Source organism: Dipteris shenzhenensis, chromosome 18 (assembly GCF_047967505.1).
Source record: "Dipteris shenzhenensis isolate YYH24624 ecotype China chromosome 18, Dip_SZ_1.0, whole genome shotgun sequence".
NCBI classification, from domain to species: Eukaryota; Viridiplantae; Streptophyta; class Polypodiopsida; order Gleicheniales; family Dipteridaceae; genus Dipteris; species Dipteris shenzhenensis.
In genome coordinates, this window is record NC_141613.1 from 53,819,743 (window position 1) to 53,847,717 (window position 27,975).

The window sequence follows — 27,975 nt, forward strand, 5'->3', positions numbered from 1 at the left end:
TGGTAGATATGATGGTAAGTCTAATTGGAAACTTGCTAAGTCACGTATTAATCGAAGAACCAAAGAACTTGTCACATGTTACGAATGCAAAGAGAAGGGACACTACTCTTATGAATGTCCAAAGAATCCACTTGCTACACACAAGACATGTACCCAAGCAAAGAATGCTACCAACAACAACGGAGGCAATGGAGGGAGAACCAATGGACATACCAACGGTAATGGTGAGCGCAACAACTCCGCATGGATCAACTACATTGATGATAGATCCCATGATAAATCTTTCAAGCAAGAGGGCGAGGATGAGGACAATGACACTGAAGATGCCGACTACACCCCTTCAGGTAAGTGTTATTCAGGTAAAAGTGCATCTTATATTTGTACTTCTTTATTATATATGACTGCACTATTGCACGAAAAAGAACATTGTGTCTTATTTGATGATGAAAGCACCCATGATTTCATTTTGCAATGTTTAGTTGAAAAGTTAGGGCTTGCAACCATCAAAACAAAATATAAAGTCAAATCAGCTTTTCAAGGATCAAATTATAATTGTTTGCAAATGGTTAAGGATCTTGAGGTGACTTTAGGGCCATTAGTTGAGAGCTGTGATTTCTTAGTCGCTCCTTTGCATGAGCAAGATCTCATTCTAGGGATGCCCTAGCACGTTGATCATAATGCCAAACCTGATTATCTTGAATGCACCATTACTCTGACTCAAGGCACTGAGACTATGACTCTAAAATGCGAGAAGAATCTTCCCTCTTGGCCTATATTGTCACATACCCAAGCTAAAAGAGCTTTGCGCAAATGTGCGAAGACATATTTGGTTATGGTCAATAAGATTGAGGCTAGTCCTGAGACTAAGAAAACGAAGCAAGAGCCTTTGGATCCTTTTCTAGCTACCTATGATGACTGCTTTATGGAAGACTTACCCCCTAGCCTACCTCAATCTAGACCTGAGGATCATAAGATTGACCTTATTCCAGGTAGCGCACCACTATGTAAATCACCATATAGACACAATCCTATTGAGTAGCAAGAGATTCAATCTCAAATAGAAGATCTTTTGGCTAGAGGCCTAATTCGACCTAGTAGCTCACCATTTGGGGCACCCGTTCTCCTTGTCAAGAAGAAAAATGGAACTTTTCGAATGTGCATCGATTATCGTGCCTTAAATAAAATCACAGTGAAAAATCGATACTCCATTCCGAGAGTTGATGATCTACTCGACAAGTTGAAAGGATCCATAATCTTTAGCAAGATTGATCTTAAGTCAGGATATCATCAAGTGAGAGTCATCAAGCTCGATATTTTCAAGACTGCTTTTAGAACCCAAACTGGTCACTATGAATTTCTTGTTATGCCTTTTGGATTGACCAATGCACTTGCCACATTTAGTCAGATGATGAATCCGTATCTTCCTACCCTATCAAGAGTTTGTGGTAGTTTTCTTTGATGATATCATGATTTATAGCAAGAGTCAAGAGGAACATGAGAAACACTTAAATCTTGTTTTCTCTCTCTTACTTGAGATCCAACTGTATGCCAACCTGGAGAAAAGTTCTTTTTTCTAGCTTGAAATTGAATATCTTGGACACATTGTTTCAGCTAAAGGCATTCGAGTAGATCCCAAGAAGGTAGAAGTGATAGTAAACTGGCCACAGCCTAAAGATATCCATGAGTTATGATCTTTTCTAGGTCTGTGTAGTTTCTATCGCATATTAGCTTGAAATTGAATATCTTGGACACATTGTTTCAGCTAAAGGCATTCGAGTAGATCCCAAGAAGGTAGAAGTGATAGTAAACTGGCCACAGCCTAAAGATATCCATGAGTTATGATCTTTTCTAGGTCTGTGTAGTTTCTATCGCATATTTGTTAGAAATTTTGCACACAAGGCACATCCATTGACCAAACTATTGCGTAAGACTCGTGCTTTCTCTTGGGGTACGCAGCACACTTTAGCTTTTCAACGACTTAAGGATGCAATGATGCACACACCAATTTTGACCATGCCGGACTTTACGAGACCCTTCTTTGTCATGGTTACTGATGCTAGTGGACAGGGTTTTGGGGCTGTGCCCATGCAAGATAACCATCCAATTGCATTCGAGTCACGTAAATTAAAACGAGCAGAGCTAAACTATTCCACGTATGATAAAGAATTAGATGTTGTGGTGCATGCCCTTAAACTCTAGAAACACTATCTTATGGGTTCCGAGTTACTCATTAAGATTGATCACCAGAGTCTTAGAGATCTCCTTACTCAGCCGATGATCTCGGACTGGCACATTAAATGGGCTGCCTTTATTGACAGCTTTAAATTGATGATCCAATATCAACCAGGCAAAGACAATGTAGTTGTCGATGCACTGAGCCGTCGACCTAGCAGAAATAATATGTTAGTCATCGAGGGAGACCCTTTCGAGCCTATGAAGGTGGACTATCCTACTGATCGAGACTTTTCAGAAATCTAGCATAAGATTAAGCAAGCTAATAGCACCCCTATGGCCTCGTATTCCATTCATAATGACTATCTATTCTACGAAAGGCGCTTGTGTCACTACACCATTTTGACGCTTGGTACTAGAAGAGGTACATCAGCCACCCTACATGGGACATAGAGGCATCACTGCTACGTATCAGACTATAATTCAAGATTTTTTCTGGCCTAAGCTTAAAGTTGATGTTGCAACTTTTGTTGCACAATGTCTTATTTGTCAAAAAGTCAAGAGCTACAAGGGGAAATATCAAGGTTTACTTATGCCTTTACCAATTCCTGATGGCCCATGGGAGCAGATTTCTATGGACTTTATTGCTGGATTCCCTACAACTAGCTCAGGTTTTGATATGATTTGGACTATCATTGATAGATTTAGCAAGCATGCTTACTTTATTCCTTGTAAGAAGACCTTGACCGTAGTTCAGGTTGCTCATTTGTTCATAAAGCACATCTTTATATACCATGGCCTTCCAAAAGTAATGGTGTCAGACTAGGATAGTAAAATTTGTAGTAACTTATGGACTGCACTCTTTGACAATCTTGGTATAAAGTTAGATTTTTCCACTGCTTTTCATCCCAAGTCTAATGGCCAAACCGAGGTCACACAAAATACTATTTGTGACAGGTTATGTGCTTATGTGTCTGGTCAGCCATGCAAATGGGACAAAATTATACACATATTACAATTTGCCTACAACAACACTAAGCACTCTGCTACAGGCAAATCTCCATTCCAAATTGTCTATGGAAAGACCATTCCTACTCCATTGACTCGCCTTAAGCACTAAGTTGCTCATCGATTTACTGAAGATTTCTCTAGCATTTTGGCTACTGTCAAAAAGAATATTGAGCATGCTCAAGCCGTGTATACTGCACATGCAAACAAGGGTAGAAAGAAAGTTGTATTTGCTGAAGGTGACCTAGTCATGTTATGTATTGAGAAGTGCAGACTTAAGAGTATTGAGACACACCCTGTAGTTAAGTTTGCCCCTAAATCCTATGGTCCCTTTAAAGTTTTGGAGCGCATTAATGGCAATGCCTATCGGCTCGAATTACCACCCGATTGGAAAATTCATAATTCTTTTCATGTTCACCTCCTGAAACCTTTCCATGGAGACCCACCAGTTCGACCTATTTTAGACGATGCGCCATTGCTTCAAGGAGAGACCCAGCTCATATCATTGATTAACAAATCACTCAAACGAGACGTGGAAACTCGTATCCTATTTGTCTTCTTACATTTAAGAACCACCCCATTGAGGATGCTAAGTGGATGCCTGAGTGATATTTTCGCCACTACCCTAATTTATTGACTACCTTTTATTGCGCAATTGAGGGCAATTGCGATTTCAAGCAAGAGGGATGTTACGAGAATTAGAATTATCCCATTAATTTAATCCTGCAGTATTTAGTTTAGTGAGATCCAGCATTTTTGTTGCACAGCTGATACATGTGTGCTTGCTGTTTCGTAGTGATGCATGTGTACTCCTACATGGTTGGACATATGGCCACGACTGTATGAGTGTGTAGCATTGTGTGCACCACTTACGTGATGACGGTATGTGTAGCATGTGTGCACCATCCGTACGATTTTATTCATGTGTAGCATCAAGTGCATCATGAGATGGTATGTGTCACATGTGCGCACCATTCATCTGTGATTTATTGATTTCGCGTTGCTATAATACTGAAAGGTTGATTGATTGTAGTGATTAATTCCAAGGTTATCTTATGCTTGAAATATTTCATTACTATTGATCGTGTGAATCCAGGGGAAGAGTAATTGATTGGGCGATGGCATCTGGCAAGCATGATGCGCCATATTTTGGGCACGTAGGCGCAACTCCAGTGATGCGGGGATGAATAAGGCTTATGCCTAATTTTTGATATTACAAAAGCTTATGTACATATTTGAATTTTGGAATATTAGTGGCTTGGCTAAGTCTATAAACTAAAGCTAGAAAAAGCTTTATTTTTAGAAAAAGCTAGCTATTCTAGAAGGTGGATGGGGTGTATGGAGGAAAGCACAGGGGCTTTTTGTATGATTCTTGCTCGGAAGCTTTTTGGGAAATATACATAAATACATAGGAGGTGGAAGGAGACCACCGCTCCTATGGGGGGAGATTGTACCCAGCACACTTGTTTTGTCTCTTCTGTTTGTGAGTTTTGAGAGTTTGTGCGTATTTTCGAAGAGTGTTGCTGTGTTTTTTTCAAGGATTTGTAGGTTCCGTGAGTGCTTCCTGTCGCATTGTATCTCTTTAGGGCAATATTATTGAGCCCAATGTGATTTTGATAACTTTAGCCTTGAGATGTTTTGTAGAAATGTGACTTGCAAGTGTGGCTGTGAGCTATGATAGTGAACCCGATTAACCATGTATCGTTTCACCTTTGAACATTTTTTTGTTTGTAGTTACTTGTGATGCCAGAAAATGCGGCAAATTCAATACTTAGATAATGAACGTGGCGGTAAAGCAAGCGCTTTGGATGCAAAAGAGAAAGGAAATGATTTTTAAAAAAGCGTTAGGAATTGAGAAAACAGTTAGTGTAATAATAAGAAGACGAAGAATAATAAAACGATTTCAGGTGGCAGAATGAGTAAAGGTGTGGTGGAGTCATTTTCGCGAAGATCTGCTGTATCTCTCCCCTGCCCCTTTGTTTCCCCCTCCCACCACAGCTCAATTTTGCAACAGCATGGCCCGTAAGCCTAGAAAACGTGCCTCCTTCCCCCCCACTCCGTCCCCCCTGCCCATCCAAGGGCTTCACTCGCAACAGCAGCCCGAGCCAGACGACGATGACCAGGTTTACGAGGAAGTGCAGGAGGAAATTTCCGACGACATCGATTCTGATGCTGCTCATCGGGAACGCGACCCTACCCCACCAACCCGTTATCTCCCTCATCCTTCCCCTCAGCCTTCCACTGAGAACGCAAATCTACCTCTAGATCGTCCTGTTCGCGTCTACGCCGACGGCATCTACGACCTTTTCCATTTCGGACATGCGCGTTCTTTGGAGCAGGCGAAAAAATCGTGAGTCCCAGCATTTCAATGCAATTTATGACATGAGTATTTGTGATTTGATTTTACGGGACGGAAAACAATTCGTTGTCCCCATTTTGTCTGTTATCTGTTCTCGTAGGGATGGAATTGCTGGGCAGGCAGAGAGAGAGAGAGAGAGAGAGAGAGAGAGAGAGTTTGTGGCATCTCGACGTAAAATTGAAAGGTTATGGGCTGTATTGCCGGAGGTTTTGAAACTTTATTTGGAATAAGACACGGAGCTAAAAGGCCGCATAAAGAAGCGAAAATTTCAGTGATCGTATCATATTCTCTCATTGAAACCCTGAAATATCAATTTAGCTTATGACAACAAGTAAGTTATCGTTTTAATGCTTATGTAATCGACTTTCAATTATTCAGGTTTCCGAACACGTACCTGCTGGTTGGTTGCTGCAGCGATGCCATCACACACAAGTATAAGGGGAAGACAGTGATGACGGACAGCGAACGCTATGAATCACTCCGGCATTGCAAGTGAGCAGTCCTAAACCCAAGTTCTTGAACCGCTTGGTAAGAAAGAGTTGTACTATTTTCTGTTCTCTATGCAAATTAGTCCGGTAACTCACGTAGACCTACTGCCTGCATTGAAAAGCCAAGGACTCAAATGCTTGTAAACGAGCAGTTTCTTTGATGAACATGATATTTTAGGCATCAAGTGCTACTAAATATATAGGAAGAAAGAAGAATTAGTGCATATGGTAGCTTTTTAAAGAAGAATTAATAGCTTTTTGATGATTATTCGGTAGAGGAGTATGGTGTCTTCATTGGCAAATGTTTGTCATTCCGGTGTGTGATCCCCCCTGCCTCCCTTTGTGCCTTGGTTAACCCTACATATTCAATGCTTTGTAGTTGTGGACATTAGGAAAGCTTCCTAATCAAATGTGCTTGCATCTTGTTTCGGCTCCTGAGAGCTAAAGCTTCTGCAATTTATCATGGTGAGAGGCCATCCAATTCCTGAGCTCATCCTTCTTGCCCTTCTTAGGAATGAGCTTAATTGTGCCTCTTTAAGGGGAAGGAAGCCTTGCTGAATTGTTTCTTCTTTGAGAAGAAGCAAAGAAGGGCCTAAAATCTCCCAAAATTAATTCTATGGAGAGACCACCTTTCTCTGGGGTCTTGGCCATTGCATTAACTACACTTTCCAACTCCTCTAATGACAAAGGGCGTCCAAATGGAGCATTTCAAAGTCTTTTGCTCTTGTTTGTTGATACTGGAGCCTAGCTAAATCATGATCACTGAGATACGGAGCCAGTATGTGAAGTTTACTTTGAGATGCTGAGGCATGCAGAAAGTTCTATAAAACATCGGTTCAGTATAGACTCCGTGACAGAGCCTTGGCTTGAAAGTACAACCGCCTTTCTATGAACATGCATCCCTATTGGCTGGGTGTATGCCTGGTGGCTGTAGGTAGAGTTGTTCTAAGTGCCATTTGTTATACATGTACAGCATTGCTGAAGGTAGGTGGGCCACCATCCATTCAGCAGTACTTGCCCTCCCCGTACCCAACCATGTCTGTGGTAGGTGAACCAGTCATCGGCACAGATATTGCCACTTTGCAGTTCCAACCAGCAGCTATGCCACACGTCACAATTAGGGGACCCACCATTTGAAGCTCATGCACATAGCTACTTGCAATTCCTGGACTGTATGTCTGCCTTGTGGTAATTCAGCATGAGCCACCTACCTTCTTTTGCCAACAATTGTCTGGACTGTCAAACATGACTGTCCTAAAAGGTCAATCCTGTCCTAAACTCTCATTTTGCACACCTCATGAAACCCATCAGCTAATGAAACTGCGACGGATCACTGTTGAGCAGCCTCAAACCCAATGGAAGGCACCTGTGTCATGCCTTACAGTTACTCGGAGTAAATAACAATATGCAGGGATTTGCATGCAGCAAAGCCGACCAATATGCTATGCTGACCAAGATGCTAAGTAAGCAGGGATAGATTGCTTATCTGCAGGAGAGATTACTTAGCTGCATGACAAATGTCTTCTTTGCAGGAAATCCACAATAAGCAGTGATTTTCTTCTTGGCATGCATAAAAATGTGTTCACTGTACTGAATTATCCAAGCCTGATGAATATCTACTGGCAGATCTGTGAGCCAATCATGAACAATGAATGTCCGCATCAGCAAATTGCCGCTTGAGCAAATGGTTCACAACTTAAGTCAGTCCCACATATTCACATGAGTTGGGTTGAAGCTTCGACAACAATCAGTGTCATTCTCAAGTTAGCCTTGCTTCAAAGTTTGTCAGTGTTCACTTTCTTACGTGAATGAATTATGAAGTCATATTGTTAATGGAAATCCTCAATTTCATTTGAATCAATGAAAAGCAGCAGATTTTGATTCAATGCCACATAAGAAAGTAATTTTCTTACACATTTTTGCCATTGAAATTGCAAGCACATCGTTAAATCTCCTTGAATTTTGATTTCCTGTAAATGTCATCATGCAATTAAATTTGTAATTGCAGTAATTCAAAGTCAATGATAGCAAAAAGTAAAATTTATAATGTATCTGGTTTAGAAGCCTCGTCATTGCATTTCACTCAATTCTTTGAATTGAATGAAGTTATTGATCAGAGAACTCAAATCAGACGTGCAAGTTAAATCCAACCATTTGCAAATCAATCTCAATTGTCCCAAGGTTTGCTACATTGGCAGAAGTACCTCTGATGCTCGTCCATCCATCTGTTCGCCTCTTACTTGGAGTGACGGGAGGAGGGTTGTCCCAACAATTTCATTTTTAACCTCGAACTTCATTCATAGTGCCCTAGCATAAGCATCGCTGGGTCTTTCAATTGAAGTACAAAGAGAATTGGGGGGCGTCATTTTAGAGCCAAGACAACCTGACTATAAGATCCTTGTAGCTATTTACGTCCTAGATTAGCTAAATCCTTTTCTGTAGATGGCTCTAGAGTGAGTATGTTAGTAATTTTGAGCACTAGAGCTAGAGATACAGGGCATTTTAGGTGTGTATGTGTGCGCTATATAGAATTGTGCCAGATACGACTTGTATTTTTATGGGGGACAGCCACGTGCCATGCATGGAATCAAATGTGTACTTATGGCCAAATCTAGTGCTATAAAGGGACTGCTAGGGGCTTATTTGCCACAACATTTGCGGAAAAAGCTAATGCATTACATGCTGTATGAAGATCAAAAGAAAATGCTGTCTCTACTAAAGCAACCCCTATAATATTCCTCGCGTACTTCACCATCTATTACAAGTGGTGTCATAGCTCCCTCTTGGGCTAGGTGAAGGTAAGCGGCCTGCTTCCTATTTCAGCTGTTGGTGTTCACTTTTTGTTAAGGTTGGTGGTGTCTAGTTGCTTCTCTTGAGTTCAGTTCAATTCATGTTCAGTTCTGCTACCCGGGGTACTAAATTGTTCATTTCATATGTTGCTCAGCAGTGTCTATTCTGCTTGAAATGGGAAGGCAAAGGGGCCACAAGCAGTGGAACAGAGAATGGAAAAGGGCTGATTCACGACCAAGCTGCTTGTGAAAATGTTTTGGCTACACATAATGAAATCACTACATCAGCGACAAGGCCAATCTAGATTGGAATATTAGGCATTAGGACTATTGAATCATGTTCTCAGCTCCACCATGAGATGCCTACCTAGCTTCATGCACATATCTTTGCTCTCTTCCCCTCACCATTCACTGTAAAGTCCAGAGTAATTACTATCTCTTCATATGGTGTCTTCTCCATCTTTTGTCTCATCTTAGGGCTTCAATCATCATCCTCTTACCAGGCCAGGTTATGGATCTTCTAGCCCCAACTTAACAGGTGTCATTGACTTGCTGCTTCAAGAAGGACGAATAAGGTTGTTGGGGGATGGCAGGCTGAGATGGGAAACATCAGAAATGCAATGAGGTAAAGTGGAACATGAACTTCAGAAGATTAAAAGCTAGAGGCAACGGACCATGGACTGTGAGAGGGATAACTCGTCTATTAGTTTAGTGTGGAGGATGCTCCATTGGGTAAAGTGGGTTAATGGGATCTGTAGGGCAGAATCATGCAGGGCTTCTGAATAAAATCAGTTCCCAAGATGCAGGGTTTTCATGCATTTGATGCTTAGGACCAGCGGGGTAATAATGGAAGGTATCATTTTGGTATGCAATAGCAAGGGAGGTCTCATTTCAGGAAAACAAACTCATCCGCTCAGAAAAAGTGAAGCAGAGTGACATCACAGCTAAGATTGGGTCCAATGTTGGTGTCAACGAGCCTAACCCTAGGACAAATTGAGCTCATTTTAAACCATGGTTAGGTAGGTTGCTGAAAAAAAGGGTGAGACCTTATCCTTTATCTTTGGAATAGAGCTTGAAGTAGTCCTCCAAATTACCAAGCAACTCTGAACTTCTGCAAAGTCTATTGTTTTGTCTTTGAAATCCATTCGAAAACCCTTCTTGAATCTCCATCATCTTACCCAAAATGTGAGTCATAGTTTGAACAATTCGCGCGAATGGCAAAGTCCTTTTTACCTCAAGGGAGAGAACATTATACTTTCAAAACACGTCAAAGATTCAGTTTGAGGATTACACTTGCAGGATTTGGCCCACACATATTGCTAGGATTTACAGCTGCGTGTAAGGCTTGAAGTTATCATTTGGAAAGACTTTAAGAATGAACTTATTGCAATTTTTGTAACTTCATTGCAAGTCAAGCAATTTCTCTGACAATGGTATGATCTTTGTCAATAAGGAAATGTAAAAGGCTATATCAAACTGTCTTGGAAGCTTACTCTTTTTTCCAAGGGTAGTGACTACTGTTTCAGCCTCTAGATCAAAGACTTTGGAAGGAGCTATCCAACCAGCAGAGAAACTCTTTCCCCCTCTTTTCTCCCCTCTTTTCTAACCCCTCGTTTCCACAGGCTCTCATTTTCCATCACCCCTCTTTTCTTTTCCTCTCTTTTCCATCCCTTCCCTCTCATCTCCTTTCTTTTTCATCACCCACTCTCGTTCTATCATTGGTTCTTCCTCCCCCTTCTTCTTTTTCCTTTACATTCTATCATCCTCCCTCTCTTTTTTTTCCCTCTCTTTCCATCCCTCACACTTTTTTATTCCCCCTTTTGTCTCTCTCCTTTTCCCCCTTCTTCCTCCCTCTCCATCCCTCTTTCTCTACCATTCCACCCTTCCCTCTTGCCGGGCAGCCAAGGGCTCAGCTTGCTTGCTGTCCCATTAAGTGTCCAAGAGCCACCTTGGTACTGTCTTTTGTTGTCTTATGACAGCCTTCTCCTCTTAACTGCCTGATCAATTGCATGATCATCATGTGGCTGCAAATCAGGCTGAGCATGTGGAACCTCAGGGGTCACCAAGTTGTAAATATTCCAAAGTCAAAGCATAAGTTGACCATCTATTGATCATAATCAATGAGTTCTTCATTTATTCAATTATGTTCAAAGAGTTATTTTCATTTGGTCAAAGTCTTGACTTCGGTCAAAGATACTTAACCCTAGTTAAGTGGTTAGGGAGACTTGGCTTTTGCCAAGATGGTTAACCACGGTTAGCCAAGGGGTTAGCGAGTGTTGACTTCGGTCAACGAGACTTGGCTTATTCCAAGAGGCTTAACTTTGTTAACCAAGATGCGCTACGGTTGGAGAGACTTGGCCATAATTAAGGCACTTTGACTGATGGTCAATCCCCTTAATTTCGACCAAGAGGGTTGACCTCGGTCGACCAAGAATTGTGTTCTATGTTTTGTCCACATGTTTGCTTGGTGGGGGTGCCCATAGTGACTAGGATTAGTCCATAGATCATTATTTGCAAGCAAGTTGATAACCTTTAATGGGTGCCATGGTTGTGCGCTTTAGTTTATTATTGCAGGTACCAAGTGGGGTCGGGAACCCAAGCGCTCTGGAGCTATACGCTCAGCTAGAAGTTGTTCGTGTGACCAAGGGCTACGAAGACCCTAGAGTTTTGCCCTTTGTGGCATGTAATTATAATTTAGTTGGCGATTTTGACAAGTGGCATGTTGCCAAACGAATGAGCCTTGAGCTCGTGTAAAAACTATTCACGTTTTGAATTTTTATGGGGAGAACTGCTCTACGCTGAACTTTGTACTCAGATTCTCTTATCATGAATAAAGATCTACGGGGGGGTCCACCCCGACAATTTGTCCCTGGCCCTAGTGTGCTGTGAGAGAGAGGGGGAGAGAGAGCTGTTTGTAATCTTGGTTTCAATTGGTTTTAGAGCTTGGCTTCACAGTTTTTTCAAACTATGACGATCCAAAAGGCTACTGGGCGTGACGTCTATGCAATCAGAAGATCACTGCGCCAGTTGATGCCTCGTTGATAGTTTGCAACCTGGGTTTCCAGGATGTGCACCTGGGTATTTCTTTTTTGTTCTTCTGTGAGGCCTTTGTATTTCGAAGGAGCGCCTGTGAGAGGCGTCGATTTCAGCCCCGCCGGTGTGAGGATCCAAGAATGAAAGCAAAGACCCCACTAAACTTTTTTTTTCAAAGAAAAGACCCCACTAAACTTAAGCCACTGCGTGGGTAATAATCGGGGTTAGGGCTAACGGGAGCATTGACCTCGTGTGTAATCTAGGCGCCATGCTCACAGACGTTTGAGTGAGAATTCTCAGTGTAACGATGCCTCAATGCGCAGTGACTCTTCACGCGGGCACACGCTGAGAGGTGACGCAGGGCTGACGGAGATCTTAGGAATTCCTTCATGGGCAACGCTCATCTCTGCGAATGATCTCCATGAGGCAACGCAAGCTCAGGTGTCGGCAAAGCCCGTTAATTCGAAATGAAGCATTGACTACTAGAAAGCTTGCGCAGGGTTTGATGCTGCATCGTCATCTCTTCCGCCATCTCCTCCGTTCGCGAGATCTTGCACATAGAAGTCGACGCGATGTGGAGAGTTTGGCCGTCAAAGAGCTGACGTGGCAGCACAGGAGGGCAGGAGACGTGGCACACATGCAAGCAGGTGTGCTGATGTGGCACTGAGTAGTGACATGTGGCAGCTGATGTGGCACTGACGTGTGCGATGACGTGGCATACATGTGGTACACATGCACCCATGTTGGGTTGGGTGACTTGACCATAGTTTGTTACCCTTGGTTAGTTGACTCTGGTTAGTTTAACCAGTACCCAATTAGTTAAACCCTGGTCCAGCTAGCCTGGTTAGTGTAACCAGCAGGTTACTTCTCTAGTTACTGCTCAAAAAAAAAAGAAAAAGGAAAAGAAAAAAGAAAGACAGTTGCAGAGACAGTTTTTGCCGTCAGTTTCCACCTATTTGTCAATCTTTTCCTGTCAGAAAATTAGCAGAAAATCAGAGATTTGTAGAAGAGAAAGAAATGCATGCCTTTATATAGAAAAAGGGGAAAATAGATGCATTCTGAGTGCTTTCTGCAGCAGCTAGGAAAGGGGCAATATGGTAAGTGAATGCCCAAGCAACTTTGGGACACTATGCATTGTACTGACAGCCCGTCACTGGCGTAAGTGTGAATGCAATACACCTCTTGTTGAGGTACTTTCTCCTTGAAAACAAAGGTTGAGTGCGTCAGTTGCATACACAGTGTGTGTGAGAGTTTGCAAATCTCAGTCAAGTTTCAGTGATGGCTTCACATCAGCATGCCCAATCATCCCATGAGGGAATGGCAGAGTCTATTGTTTGATCAAGTATGGCAGGCAAAGGGTATGCAAACAAATAAAGAGAATGCCTACAGAGAGCTGATTATTCAGTTAGTAGAGGCAAGAAGCGACCCTTTGTTTCGCAAGATGGTACGTCCTCTCTTTGACAAAGAGCTAGAGAAACCTCCCTCTGGAGCAAATCAGGAAGTGATGGCAAAAAGAGATCCTTGAGTCCTACTCCTCCTTCCTCAGATGATGTATTGGGAAAGAGTAAGAAGTCTCGCTATAAGGACAACAAAAAGAGGAAAAGGGAAGATTCTCCTTTTAAGAAGAAAAAGGCTAAGCATCATCATAGTTCTTCTAGTTCATCTTCTTGTTCTAGCTCTACCTCTTTATCCTCGTCATCATCTTCTTCTTCTGGATCATCAAAGCCAAAGCATAAAAAAAAGGAGAAGAGGGGTCTGGCAAGAGCAAAGACGAAAGAGTTCAAAGATGGTGGGAAGTCAGTGAGATTTGCCACACACAATGGCCAGTGTGGTGAAGCCGAGAAGGCAATGCAATTCATAAGGCAATTTGATGCTGCCTTAGTTTGGAAAATTTCAGTGAGTCTTCGAAACTTCTTATCGTTGGTTTGTATTTGATTGGTACAGCCAGTCCATGGTGGATAGCTTGGACTTCTAACTATACAGCTCAAGAAGGGCTTCAAGAGAGCTTTTTATAGACGGTTCATTCCCAAGCAGTTCGGGACCATGTCCTTCTTGGTTGGGAAAGTATACATATGGATGTACAAGATACAATTGAGTCTCATAATGAGAAATTTTGGGACTCATATTTGCAGTTTTCACCTTTCAAGAAAGTCTCAGACAAGACTCAACTCAGGAAGTACTGGGCAGGACTCACTCCAAAGATACAGGCCCAAATGAACACTAAGGATATCAAAGATATTTCAGATCTTATGCATTCAATGTGGCTAGTCTTGTGTATATGCAGGATCCTACCATTGTGCCACTACAGGTAGGAATACCGGGGGATAAAAAGCCAGCAACCCCTAAGTCCGAGACAAGAGAGTTTCCCAAGGCTCAGAAGAGGGGATTTTAGCCTTAGAAGCCAAGGGGAAACCAAGTACAAAATCCCTATAAGGGAAGACCACAGTTTACCCCTGAACAAATTGAAACTTTAAGAAAAGAGGTTAAATGCTTTAGATGCGGCAAAGAGGGGCGCGTGTCTGCCCAGTGCCCTATAAAGCCTTCTACTCCGAAGGGAAAAAGAGGCAGAGAAGCCACAAGGACTGCACAAACCAATGACGGGAGGAATTTCTCATATGGGTTGTGTTTCAAACCCAGAGGAACGAGATTGCTGCTATCATGGGGCAAGATCAGAGACCAGCAAGCGCGGATTTTGTTTGATCCCGGGGCTATAGATAACTTTATATCAGAGGATTTAGCCTTGAGGCTGGGAATAAAGACGAAGGAGTTGGACAGGGCTTTGGATGCTGATCAGATGTTCAGTGTAGAAACCGTGTGCGAGTCACACCCTTGATAGGGAAGCTCCGTCTTCATGTACAGAGTTATGTGGATCAGGAAGACTTCTTCATCTCTCCTCTGAAAACATCATGATGTGGTTTTGGGTATGCCTTGGTTCTATCGCAAGGCAGTGAAGTTGACTCTTTCTTAGAGAGTGTTGGAATTTGTACACAGGGGCAAAGTACAGTGTGTGGTTGCCAAGAATAGAGGGGAAACTTTTCCCATTGTATCAAATAGTTCGGTTGGAAAAGAAATAAAGTCTGCAGTTTCAGCTTACAAGATTTTTGTAAAAGAGAGAGATGTTGAAATGCATGCTGAAATAAGTGAGGCAATCAAAATAGATTTCAGTTTCTTGAAATTTTAAAGATTGCTTTTTCGACGCTTTGCCAGGGGAGCTACTCCCTGAGAGACCTGCGGATCATGGCATAGAACTCATTCCTGGTAGTGAGGCACCAAATAGGCCCCCATACAAAGTTAGTGCAACTCAACAACAAGAAATTATGGCCCAGGTGTAGGACTTGCTGTCCAAGGGGCTGCTTCATTCTCCTTTTTGCTCTCTTGTACTGCTTGTACAGAAGAAAGATGGTTCATTCCGTATGTGCGTCGATTATTGCGCTCTAAATAAAATGACCATCAAGAATAGATTCCCTATTCCGTGCATTGATGTTTTGCTGGATCAGTTAAATGGGGCTTCAGTTTTCAGCAGGATAGAGTTAAATTGTGGTTATCACCAAGTGAGGATACAGCCTCAGGATGTGCATAAGACAGCGTTCCGCACTACTTTTGGGCAGTATGAGTATCTGGTGATGTCTTTTGGATTGACTAATGCCCCAGCTACGTTTAATAGAATGATGAATCGTATCTTTTGACCCTACAGACAGTTCACAGGAACCTTCTTCGATGACATTATTGTTTTCTCTAAGTTCGATGAAGAGCACAAGGAACATTTTGCCACAGATTTCCAAGAGCTGGGAAATCATCAGCTCTATGCAAACAGCAAGAAGAGTGAATTCTTCCTGGGAGAGATCCATTACTTGGGGCATATAATATCCAAAGAAGGGATACGGATGGATCCGGCAAAGATCCAAGCCATTCAGGAATGGCTGAAGCTGAAGTTCAAGAATGGCCGAAGCTGAAGACTGTGCATGAAGGCCGTAGTTTCCTAGGCTTGTATCCTTATTACAGAAGATTTGTCAGGCATTTTACAGACATAGCCGCTCCACTTCACGACCTTACCAATACAAATGCAGCTTTCAGATGGGGAATCTGAAACCAGCCTCAACATCGTAAAGGGTGGTAGGATCCACTTAATTACAGCATACACTGTAACTTGACAAATAAATATGCACCACAGATTAAATCACAGGGAAGCTGGAGCACTCCTACTCAGAAACAAGGACACTGATTGGCCCCAAACGTTGGCGCCCCTTGCGGTATTTATTCAACATTCATTTGAAGCCAAGCGGCTGATTACAAAGGTCTCTGGGAAGTTGCACCACTCCCCGTCCAGCCCACCCTGTAATTTCCTGCTCAACTCCAAACGGTGAAATGGCATCCAATTACTAGTCAACCCTCTGTCCTCAGCCAACCAAAGCATGCAACAGAGACCCCAAAAGCATCCACTTTCTGTGCCACACCTGCAATTGCACAACCAAGTGCCCAACCAGCCAGACACGGCTGAACAACTACAAGACAAAGCCCTCAACAACCAAACCGTGGTGCAATCAATCGACCAAGCACTCCCCAAACGGGTTGCCTCAATCTATAGCCTCTCTGGCCACTATCCAACAGCATAAATCAACCTTTCTTTGCAAGGAAAGAAACCCAAACGCAATAACTAGTTAGCAACCAATCAGGAAACGGCAAAAGCAGGCAAAAACAAGCCTTCTTCTATCCAGTATCCACAGAAGATAGGTCACCGGGGTTGGAATCCTGCAGAGAAAAGCTGATTCTGCCCTGGCACAGCCCTAAAAGTAGCTTAGAAGAGAACACCCACTCCTAGAAAGTTACCAAAATCAGCAGCAACACCCAGAAGGCTTTCCTTGCAGAGCTTGGACAGCCTGGAAGCCAAATCGCAATCTTCTATAGCAACTTGGACAGCATGAAAACAATTGGAACAGCCCTGGAACAGTACGCAGTCACCTGGCACAGCCCGGAAGACTTGTAGATGAAATTGCAATTTGGAAGAGACACCCTGGCTGAAATCACAATCTGCAACATGCTCCTGAATCAGGTGCGATTTCCTTCGGTAGGTGCAAAAGTGATTGTGAGAAAGCCTCAAGTGAGACTCCTTCCCTCTCCCCCACTATCTTCACACATCTCAGGGTTATTGAGGATAGAAAACTTATTGAATTTCTCCATTTGCTCTTCGCTCATCTTTCTTTCAATCCCTTTTCCTTGGGGAACCTCGCCAATGATGCAATCATCATCCTTGTTGTGCCAAGTTTGCGGCATATCAGGATCCGTGGATGCAAGAAACTCTGTGATATATACTAATGACTCTTGCACAAGCCATTGGCCTGGCTCCCTGTATGAACTGAAGGCTTTGCTCCTTTAGCTTCAATCTTTTCCACATATGTCTTCTGACCTCCTTTTATGCTTGCTTTCAGTCTTGCTCTTTGTCTTACAAACCCCTGCCTCGATTTCAGCATTTATTCGAGGAGGAGATGACCAAGCAAGTTTCAGCGACGCCAAAAGAAAAGGGAGATCAAGAGCTTTCTTTCACTTCTCCATCAAAAGTCTTTTCTAAACATTCACATTCTTCAATGAAGTGTTCTCGGAGTCCTGCATCACGCCAAAAGCGTCATACTTCAAGAAAAAGAGAGGAGACAAAGCTCAAAGCATGGAAGGAGATCTCCCAGTTCAAGCTCATCTTTTCTTCTTCTTCTTGCTCTTCCTCATCTTCTTTTGCATCTCGAGGACGCTCTCGCCATAAGCGCAAAAGAAGGAGATTCAAATCTCGAAGCAAAGACTTAAGGAAGGTGGTAAGTTGGTCAAGCTCACTACTTTTAATGAAAAGTATGGAGCCACTGAAAATGCTTTGCAGTTCATTCGTCAGTTTGATATAGCCTGCAAAATGGGGCACTATCGCGAGAAGTCCAAGTTAAAGACTGTAAGTCTTCACCTGATAAGTAGTGCCAGTGCTTGGTGGGGAGTTCTTCTAGTTGCAGAAGAGGCTCCAAAGACATGGAAAGACTTTAAGAAGCAATTTTATGAGCAGTTTTTGCCCAAGAATTTCTTTGATGATGTTCATATAGCCTGGGAAAGTATGTGCATGGAAGCCACTGACACCATCGAGACATATAATCAAAAGTTTTGGACATCTTGTCTTCAGATCACGCCCTTCAATGAAATCGTTTAGACTTCACAAGCAGTTGTAGCTTGAATGAAGAGATTTGGACTACTTTTTGATTAGCCTTCTCCTTTAGTGCTAGCCTTCGTCATGGCTGAGTTTGCCCTTCACCTCCGGAGTGCCGACAGAAACTCAGTACGAAGACTTTGTATAAATGGATGCTCAAGTATGTGTGGGTGTGTGGATTTGTATGTGTGAGAGCATACTTTTATACTATGGTCTACACCCACTGTTGGGCGCTGATGACGTTAGTGGGGATGTCATAGTAGCTAGTCCTTGCTATGCGTGATGAAGTTTATGGTTTTCAATCTTATGAGTGACTATCGTGAGATTGAAATTGCACTATGTTGTGTTTTTAGAGGATTAGTTTGGGAATGTTCCTGGATTCATCTAGATATATAAATTTCAGAAAAGACAAAGCTTCGAAAGTATTGAGCGAGATTGCTTCCCAACATACGAACTCAAGTAAGCATTGATTCAAAGAAGACGAAGCTTCGAGATTTGATGCATTCAGCTTCCGTGGTTGAACTGCTAAGGAAAGACCTTCACACTATCGCAAAAAAAGGGAAGGGTGTGGATACTAGCAAGAGGGTTGTGGCACCAACCCAAGGTTCAAAGAGATTTCAGCCTCAAAAGCCGAGGGGCCCATTCAAGCCTTTCAAAGGGAAGTCAAAGTTTACTCCAGAATAGATTGAAACCTTCCAAAAGGAGGGTAACTGTTTCCATTGTGGAAAAGAAGGGAATATGGTTGCCCAGTGCTTGGAAAGGCCTGTGGGTCCTAAGGAGCAAAAATGGCCTAGAGAACTGCAAGAGGGTTGTGGCGGGAGGAGTCCCAGATATGTTGGGCAGAACCACAGAACCAGGAAACTGAGAGCTTTGCCTCGCGTGGGGTAAAGTAAGAGATCATAATGCTTTAATTCTTTTTGATCCAGGAGCTAACAACAATTTCATTTCAGAAGATCTAGCTTTGAGGCTAGGAATTAAGACGGAAGAATTGGGATTATCTTTGGATGCAGAGCATGTTTTTGAAGGGGATCCAGTCAAAGTCACACCTTTGATTGGAAAGCTCAGAATTCATGTATAGGACTATGTAGACCACGAAGAGTTGCTAAATCAATAAAATCTGCTTTTTGCATATATGGTCTTTGTTAAAGAGAAAGAGGGTGAACCTCAAGTGGAAATAAGTCCTTTAGAAAACGAAAGATTTCAGTTTCTAGCATCTTTCAAAGATTATTCTCTACCATGAGAGCTTCCTCCCGAATGGCCCGAAGATCATTTTATGGAGCTTCTTTCATGAAGCAAGCCCCCGAATCGGCCACCTTATCGTGTGAGCGCAGCCAAGATGGAAGAAATTATGGCACAGGTACAGGATTTGTTGGAGATATCATAGTCAAAGAGTGTGGTGATGTGATGTGTTTGTGTGTAGTACTAGGTGATCTAGTACTAGTCTATGTGAGAGTCTTGTGTGAGTGGACTTATCCCATATGCACTAGGTGCTAGAGTGTGTGTGAGTAGCCTATATAAAGGCTTGTACTTCACTTGTCATTATACACTTGATGAATTAATGAGAGCCTTTCATTATGTCTTCATTGGAGCATTATTTTCTTACACCCTAACTCTCTCTCTCTCTCCCTTCACCATGTTTTCAACGTGGAATGAGAGCCACTTAGCCCTTCCATAGCCATAACTGCCACGTCATCGTAGACCTAACCCTAACCCTAATTTGAAACCCTAAATCTGCTCAGCTGCCCTATTTTCGCCTCTGCTGCCTTCTCTTTTCTGCTGGCTCATCCCACCGAGGGTTTCTGCGTCACAGCCCTTCATTTGCCTCTGTTTCGCCTCTTATTTTTTGCATAGCAGCTAGCTACCTTCATTCCCAGGTGCTCTTGACAGCCTCTTTACCTGCTGGTCGGGTCATTTCCTGCTGCTGCTGCTGCCATCTTTCCATCCTGGTCGGCACCTTCAAGCAACTCCAGCCTCTCCAAGTGCTGCGTGGAGGTCAGGGTCTTCAATTCGGAGCTTTTCCAGCCTGTCCAAGTGCTGCTGTGTGCATTTCGGAGCAGACCAAGCCATCGAATTTCTGCTACAGGCTTCTACAGCTGCATTACTTCAGCCAACTTTGCTTTTGGACCTGCCTGTGGAGGTTTTTCAGTGGTTCCAGCCTTTGACCAGCTGCTCCAGCAGTCTCTAAGACCATTTCCTCAGCCGACCTGTCCACGTGAGGACTGCTTGTGTTTTGGAGCCTTCTGCCAGCCGCCATACTTGCTGGTCTCCTCAGCTTATTGCACGCCTTCTGGAAGCCCTCTTTCATCATTGGGATCGCCTTGAGAACTTTGGTAATAAAATCACCAACTCTAAAGTCTTCTTGAAGCTCAAATTTTATGATTTGAAAATGGAAGAGAGTGATGAGTTGAGTGATCATCTAGCCCGGTGTCAATCTCTTGTTCAACAACTCTCAAGTTTGAAGAGTGTTCGTGATGATGAAGTTAAGATGGCCGTCCTTTTGAAGAGTATGCATGGCATTTCTCGCTTTGAACACACTCTTGAGATCCTTCCTCTTGCCACTATCATGTTTGATGATATGGTGGCCCTCCTCGTTGAGAAGGATCGTCTCAATAAGGAAGCCGCTCTTTCCTTTCCTATTGATCATGCATTTGCTTCCACAAGGAAATGGAAGACCAACAAGAACATTATTTGCAGGTTTTGCAAAAGGAAAGGACACATTGAAGCCCATTGCTTCAAGAAGAAAGCACATGAACAAGAGAAGCATCATGCCAATCTTCTGGTTGAAGACGAAGCTGAACTTGAAGAGCCCCCAGAGGAGATAGATGCAGTTACAGTAGAGGTTCATGGCCTCTCTCTTGACGACGAGGATCCATTTGACTAGGGTTGGGCTTTCTAGGCCCCTATGCTATGTGTGTTTGTGTTGAGTCACATAAAGGTTCTCAGCCTTGAGTTGTCCCTCTAAATTGAATGTATTTGGAGTCAATAAGAGGTACTCTGCCCTGGGTTGTCTCCCAAAAATGATTGTATTGTGTTTCACTTTGGTTGATGGTATTGACCACCCAGTTCAGAGTAAGGGGGGATGACGAGTGATGGTTTGCCCTTGCTGATTGCAAGGTGACTGAGAAGTCACTGTCACACGGGAGGTGTTGGATAGTTGGACTTGCTCTTTGCAGTATTGCGGTGGAGGGGGGATCGGTCTACTCTTGCGTGTTGGGTCTCACACATCTTTGCTCTTAAGGGGGGTGTTGGAGATATCATAGTCAAAGAGAGTGGTGATGTGATGTGTTACTGTGTAGTACTAGGTGATCTAGTACTAGTCTATGCAAGTGAGTCTTGTGTGAGTGCCACGTGTCATCATGGGACTTATCCCATGTGCACTAGGTGCTAGAGTGTGTGTGAGTAGCCTATATAGAGGCTTGTACTTCACTTGTCATTATACACTTGATGAATGAATGAGAGCCTTTCATTATGTCTTCATTGGAGCATTATTTTCTCACACCCTAACTCTCTCTCTCTTTCTCTTCACCATGTTTTCAATAGGATTTGCTCTCCAAAGGACTTTTTTTTCCCCCAAAAGAAAGGAACCTTCTATTAATGCTTGAAAGACTTCATACAAAACAGCAGCCCCGAAGGTGCGGAGTATGGAAAAAACCGGGAAAAGGCTGAAAGAAAAAACGGCCTGTTCCAGAGAAACCCAGCTGGCTGCCTAGGGGATCTGTGATACTGGGGCTAGCAGCCAGGTGGGGGGACTATACAACCAGCGAATCCCTCGCAGAGTGAATGTAAAAAACTCCTGCAGGCCAAGCCTTGCAGAATCGAGCACGCCTCGTGACAGTAACCCTAGAGCCTAGGTCCCACGCTCCCAGGTGGAGCGAAGGGTGTAGACGATATCGTGCTAGATGGCGACCAAGGTAGTAGAGGGTGGAACCGGATGCTCAGCCATCACCAGACTGTAGCGAGCAACCTAAATGTTCCACGCAGTGATACTGGCTAATACCTCCCATACGTTGTCTTCTAGAGGAGGAGAAGGAGCCAGGCTATCTGGAGGGACTGCCTCATGGAGCTCTATCCTCTGAATGCTCTGACCCTGTCTGTGGTAAGCCTGAGGCAGTCCCTTTGAGACCCAGAGATGGATGGGAGTCTTGATGGGATTCATTGGTAGATGATCAGAGTGGTGGGAAGCTTGGGGAAGGAGTGGCACATTGACCCTCCTAGTATCTGAAAGCAGGATGCCCCCTTAAGGATGATGATGCAGCAAGGCTTATCGGATACAGGATCGGAGCTCTATCCTCTGAATGCTCTGACCGTGTATCTCAAGGGACTGCCTCGTTGCATCATCATTCTCAAGAGGACACCAGTCCAATAAAATTGGCCCAACCATCTGTTGTCCATCCACATGTAAAGTCCCTCCCACCAGGACTCAGGGATGGCTAGGTCAATCTCTCTCATCCGTTGCTTTGTCCCTCACAGATGCGCTACGGCGTCAAGCCTCGCCTCTGCCTCCATGGGTAATATGCTTCATCTACCAAAGGACCCGGCCGGTCCAAGGTCCCACTGTGCCCAACCAATGTGACTCTGCTGTCCGAGCATACACCCCTCTGGATCTCGGATCTCTGGGTGCCAAACAAGGGGCTGATGCTCGAACTCCTCTCTGCATTTGGGCTGAGCATGAATGAGGCCCCTTGCTAGTCTCTGCCAGACCCTATGGAGGCTCCTCATCAAGAGGGAACCCTTCCTCGTAAGGGGGGCCTCTGAGAAGATCCATCTGTGTGAAAGCTACCACTGCCCCCCAGTGCTTGGGGTGTTCCTGAGAAGTCCTCACTGTAAGAGGAGCTTCCAAGGCTCTGCACTTGGGGTGAGGCCGTGAACAACCAACTTGCCCAAGAGGGCTCTGCTCTGCATCTCTTACCCAAGCCTCCCAGTGCCTGCGGCATGATCATCGTCTGCCAAGGGACTCGGGCTCTAGTATTCCTTGTGCCATCCGAACTTGCCCAAAGGAAGTTCCGAACCAACCGTCGGATTTGCCCAATGCACCCTCTGTGAAAACATTAACAGGAGGCAATATACTACTAGGCCGTGGCAAGGACCTGGTTTGCCACTAAGGCACGACCTGCTAGGGAGAGTTTGGTTTGTGAAGAAACCTTTGGAATTTGTCCAGTTGATTAGTGCACCCGAGGCCTCACAATAGATAGCGAGTGTTCCTTCACTCTTTCCAAACTTGGTGTGGTGCCCTCTACATACAAGGCCCTGCAAACTCAGAGTCTAGCAGCTCCTCCTGCCTGATTGGCAGCCTCAACCTTGTGAGGCCCACCACCTGTGATCTCAAGTAATAGCCCAAAGCCTCCGCCACAAACAAGAAGAGGAAGGGAGCGAGTGGGCAGCCTTGGCGGACCGAGTGAGAGAGAGGAAAGGCCTTGTTGTGTGTCCTTCGAAGCTAGAGCTCCCCGCATAAAGTGCAGAAACTCCTCTGACTCATCTCTCTGAGAAACCCAATCTCAGCATAGTACCCTCCAGGAAGGACCACTCCACCCTGTCGTAGGCCTTCTCAAAATCCAAGAGGAGGACGGTCAGCGGCTGTGGCTCCTCCATAGGCCAATCCACTGCCTCCCAGAACGTGAAGATGTTGTCCTGGATGTTGCGCTGTTGGATGAACCTGGTCTGTGTGTTGTGAATGATGTCAGTAAGATGGAGCCGTAACCGCAAACTCAATACCTTAGCGAGTATCTTGTATGTAGTATCAAGCAAAGTGATCAGTCTCCACTGCCGGATATCTGACCTATCTCCCCCTTTCGGGATAAAACAAATCCACCCCCTGCTCAGGGACTGAGGGAGGGAGCCCGTGTCACCACAATGTAAATACATAAGTCAAAGTACAGTTGACCATTTATTTGATCATAATTAAAGAGTTTTCCATCCGGGTTAATTATGGTCAAAAGAGTTTTTCTATTGGTCAAAGAATTGACTACGGTCAAAGATACTTGACTTTGGTCAAGTAAGCGTGATTTTGGTCAGGAAGACTTGGTTTATACCAAGAAGGTTAACTTCGGTTAACCAAGATGTGCCGACTTCAGTTGGAGAGTTGTGCCAATTGCAGTTGGAGAGACGACTATAATTAAGGCGCCTCGACCCTTGGTCAAAGCCCCTTAATTATAATCAAGAGCCTTGACTCCAGTCAACTAGAGAATAAATATATTTATATATTTGTTATGTGTGCACATGTGTTCAGCGGGGACGCCCACCATGACTGGAATTAGTCCACAGTGTATTATTTGCATGCAAAGCGCTAACAATTAATGGGTGCCATGGTGGTGCACTTTAATTAATTGCTGTAGGTACTAGGAAGGGTTATTTTTCCCAAGCGCTATGGAGCCTAACAAGCATCTAGGAGGCGGTTCGCGTCACCAAGTGCTTCGAAGACTCTAGAGTTGCCCTTAGTGGCATGTAATTGAAAAGTAATGTAGAATTTGACAAGTGGCTTGTTCCCAAGAAAGAGAGCCTAAGAGCTCATGTAATTATTCATTTCACGTTTTGGATTTGTATGAGAAGCTTCACGCTGAACTCTTGTACTAACTAACTTTCTCTCAAGTAATAAAGTACCTTTGGGGGGGTCCAGCCCGACATATTGTCTTGGGTGCTAGCTGTTTGCAGAGGGATGAAATGAGAGAGAGAGTTTGAGAGAGCTCATGAGAATGTTTTTGCTGTCTTTTATGAGCGAGTAGTTTCATTGGTATCAGAGCGTAAGGATATAATTTCCTTCCTTGGAAATGATGATCTAAGTCAGCAATTTAATCGCCAGCAAGTAAATAACCAGTTCTGCCAGCCACTAGGAGTTTTGGGATATGCACGAGAGCGCTAGCTTTTAGTAGCTCGACAGAGAAGGCGAAAATTCCCACCCGCAGCAGGGACTCGTCGCCTTGGATGATCACGACACTTCTAGATGCAGAAAGGGGAATTTTTAGTCGAAACGAGATAAGTAGCAGGTGCTGCTTTGTCAAGCTATTGTCCTCTCTGCTACAAGGGACCCTTGGCTGTAGATGATTGACGAAGCCTACGTATGGTGAAGGCAACTGGCCAGACGGGGGTGCACAGAGTTCCAAATACTTCCGCCCACAATCATCCGACGGGAGATGTGAACGTAAATCAGTTGGGCCAGTATTCCGTCACGCTCCCCGTGTGGTGACGACGCCCTCAAGCGTAGCGATGCCTTCACGCGCAGGTTTGCCGTTTGATGGAGATTCTTACATGATGTGTGACCCGCGACGACCAGCCAGCCAAGGTTTGGAACCTTAGGCTTTTGATGATGTGGCAGATCTGACACATGGTACTGACGTGGCAGGCAAGGCAGCCAAGCTGACGTGGTGCTGACACATGTGAGCTGACGTGGCAGTGTACAGTTCAGATGCTGATGTGGCATGCAGGGCTTGAGGGGTGCTGACGTGGTAGTACATGTGGCAGCCAGATCAGATGCTGACGTGGCACTGACACGTGGCAGACAGGTGGCTGATGTGGCAGACTATGGGTTCATCTAACCTAACCTTGGTTAGTGGACTGGTTAGAGGTCTAGTTAACTTGACCCAACCAGACTAGTCTGGTCACTGTAACCAGACTGCGACCAGTCCAGTTAGTCTAGTTGCAGACTAACCAAACCAGAACCAGTCAGTCTGGTTAGTGTAACCAGCAGTTACCCATCCAGTTACTGTAAAAAGAAAAAAAGGGAAAAAAAGAAAAAAAAAAGACAGTTGCAGAGACTGTTTCTGATAGCAGTTTTCACCTACCTGAGAGAGTATTTACTGTCAGAAAAAGCAGAAATCAGAGAAAATCAGAGATTTGCAGAAAAAGAATATGCATGCATTTGAGCAGTGAAAAGAGGGAAAAACAAATGCATTCTGAGTGCTTTTTGCAGCAACCAGGAAAGGGGCAACATAGTCGTTGATGCTTTGGCGACTTGGTGGGTATATGCTTTGAATTGACAGCCCATTACTGGCACAAGTTGTGAATGCAAGACACCTCTTGTTGAGGTAATTTTCTCTTTGAATAGCAAAGGCAGCGTGCATTAGTTGCATACATAGTGTGTGTGAGAAACTTGCAGATCTCAGACAAGTTGCAGGAGAATGGCTCAATCACCTATCCAGTGGGCACAAGATAAAGACAAAGAAGTGTGCAGCAAAATCAGCAAGAATTTGAGCAGATGGTACGCATTCGTATGCAGGAGATGGAAAATCTCAGAAGAGATCCAAGAGCTCAGCATTTGTTTCAAGCAGAAACTATGCCTAATGCAGCTTATGATGTGCCAATGCCAGAGGCACACTCTCGTGTACAGCCTGAGAGAGAGGGATCTCATAGGGGACGGCCTCATAGTAGGAAGATATTGAGGCATCATCACCGATCTCCAAGCCCTTCACCGTCTACCTTGAGCTCAACATCTGTATCTTCTTCCTCATCAGATAAACCATCTAGGAAAAGAAGGAAACACAAGAAGTCTAGGAAGAGCAAGTCTTCCAAGACCAAGGAATTCAAAGATGGAGGTAAATCTATCAAGTTTATGACCTATAATGGAAATATGGTCATACAGACAAAGCAGTGCAATTCATTAGACAGTTTGATGCTACATTTGGTACAGAAAATTTTTTAGAATCCTCCAAGTTGAGAATGGTCAGTTTGCAGTTGACAACGACAGCTAGTGCATGGTGGAGTGCACAGACCACAGATGGGTCAGCCCCAAAGAGGTGGAAGGGCTTCAAGAAAGCCTTCTACCAGCAGTTCATGCCTAAACAGTTTAGAGATCATGTTCTTCAAGATCGGGACAGTTTGCATATGGATGCAGGAGATACAGTGGATGTGTACAACCAAAAGTTTTGGGATGCATATTTGTAGGTTGCACCTTTTAAAAAGATCTCCAAAAGAACCCAAATGAGTAAGTACAGAGCAGGTCTCAGTCCAAAAATTCAGGCAGTGGTGAATGCTTTGGGGGCAAAGAACATTCAAGACATTATGCATTCAGCTTCAGTAGCTAGTCTCGTGCTGTTACAAGATCCAGCCACAGTGCTATCCTTGCATGTAGGAGGTACTGAAAGGAAGAAACCTGATTTTTCGAAATCAGAAAAGAAAGAGTATCCCAAGGTTGAAAAGAAAGGTTTTCAGCCTCAGAAGCCGAGGGGTACTCAGCTTTTAAAGTAATATAAAGGTAAATCCCCATTCACTCCTGAACAGATAGCTGAATTCCACAGAGATGGGAAATGCTTTAGATGTGGGAAAGAGGGGCATATGGCTACCCAGTGCCCTGAGAAGCCTTCGGGTTCTAAGGAGCAGAAAAAGCAGTCCTAGATGTTTTGGGTAGTACCTTAGACCCAAAGGAAAAAGAGCTTTTGCTATCATGGGGAAAGGTAAGAGATCAGCAAGCATTAATCCTATTTGATCCAGGGTCAACAGATAATTTCATATCCAAAGATTTAGCCCTGAGATTAGGGATTAAAACTGAAGAGCTAGGCAGAGCTCTTGATGCTGATCAAATGCTCCAGGGGAATCCAGTGCAAGTTACTCCTTTGATTGGAAAGCTTCGTGTCCATGTGCAGAGTTATGTAGATCAGGAGGACTTCTTAATTTCTCCTCTCAAGTAGCATGATGTTGTACTTGGTACACCGTGGTTCCATCGAAAGGAAGTAAAGATAGAATACCCTAAGATGGTGTTGAGTTTTATCCATAAGGGAAAAAACCAGCGTTTAGCTCCCAAGAATAAAGGGGAAACTATCCCCGTTGTATCTGATGTTACATGTGGTAAAGTAATAAAGTTTGCACTTTCCGCGTACATGGTTTTTGTAAAAGAAAAAGAGAATGATATGCATGTTGAAATGAATGATGCAGACAAAGATAAATTTCAGTTTCTTGTAAACTTTAAAGATTGTTTTTCAGATGCTTTGCCAGGGGAGCTACCTCCAGAGAGACCAGAGGATC

General features: G+C 43.9%; 1 protein-coding gene across 2 annotated transcripts in view; it reads left to right on the top strand.

Annotated features, from left to right (window-relative positions):
* Positions 1-5,128: 5,128 nt before the first annotated feature.
* LOC147891425 (choline-phosphate cytidylyltransferase 2-like) overlaps positions 5,129-27,975 on the top strand; it is a 125,323-nt gene continuing 102,476 nt past the window's right edge. Inside the window, exons 1-2 of one of the 2 annotated variants that reach the window (XM_087389317.1) lie at positions 5,129-5,530; positions 5,954-6,031. In XM_087389317.1, coding sequence (XP_087245443.1) covers positions 5,196-5,530; positions 5,954-6,031 — 413 coding nt within the window. In that variant the 5' untranslated portion in view covers positions 5,129-5,195. Of the gene's footprint in view, positions 5,531-5,917; positions 6,032-27,975 lie in introns of both variants that reach the window. The other variant, XM_087389316.1, reaches the window with a different exon arrangement.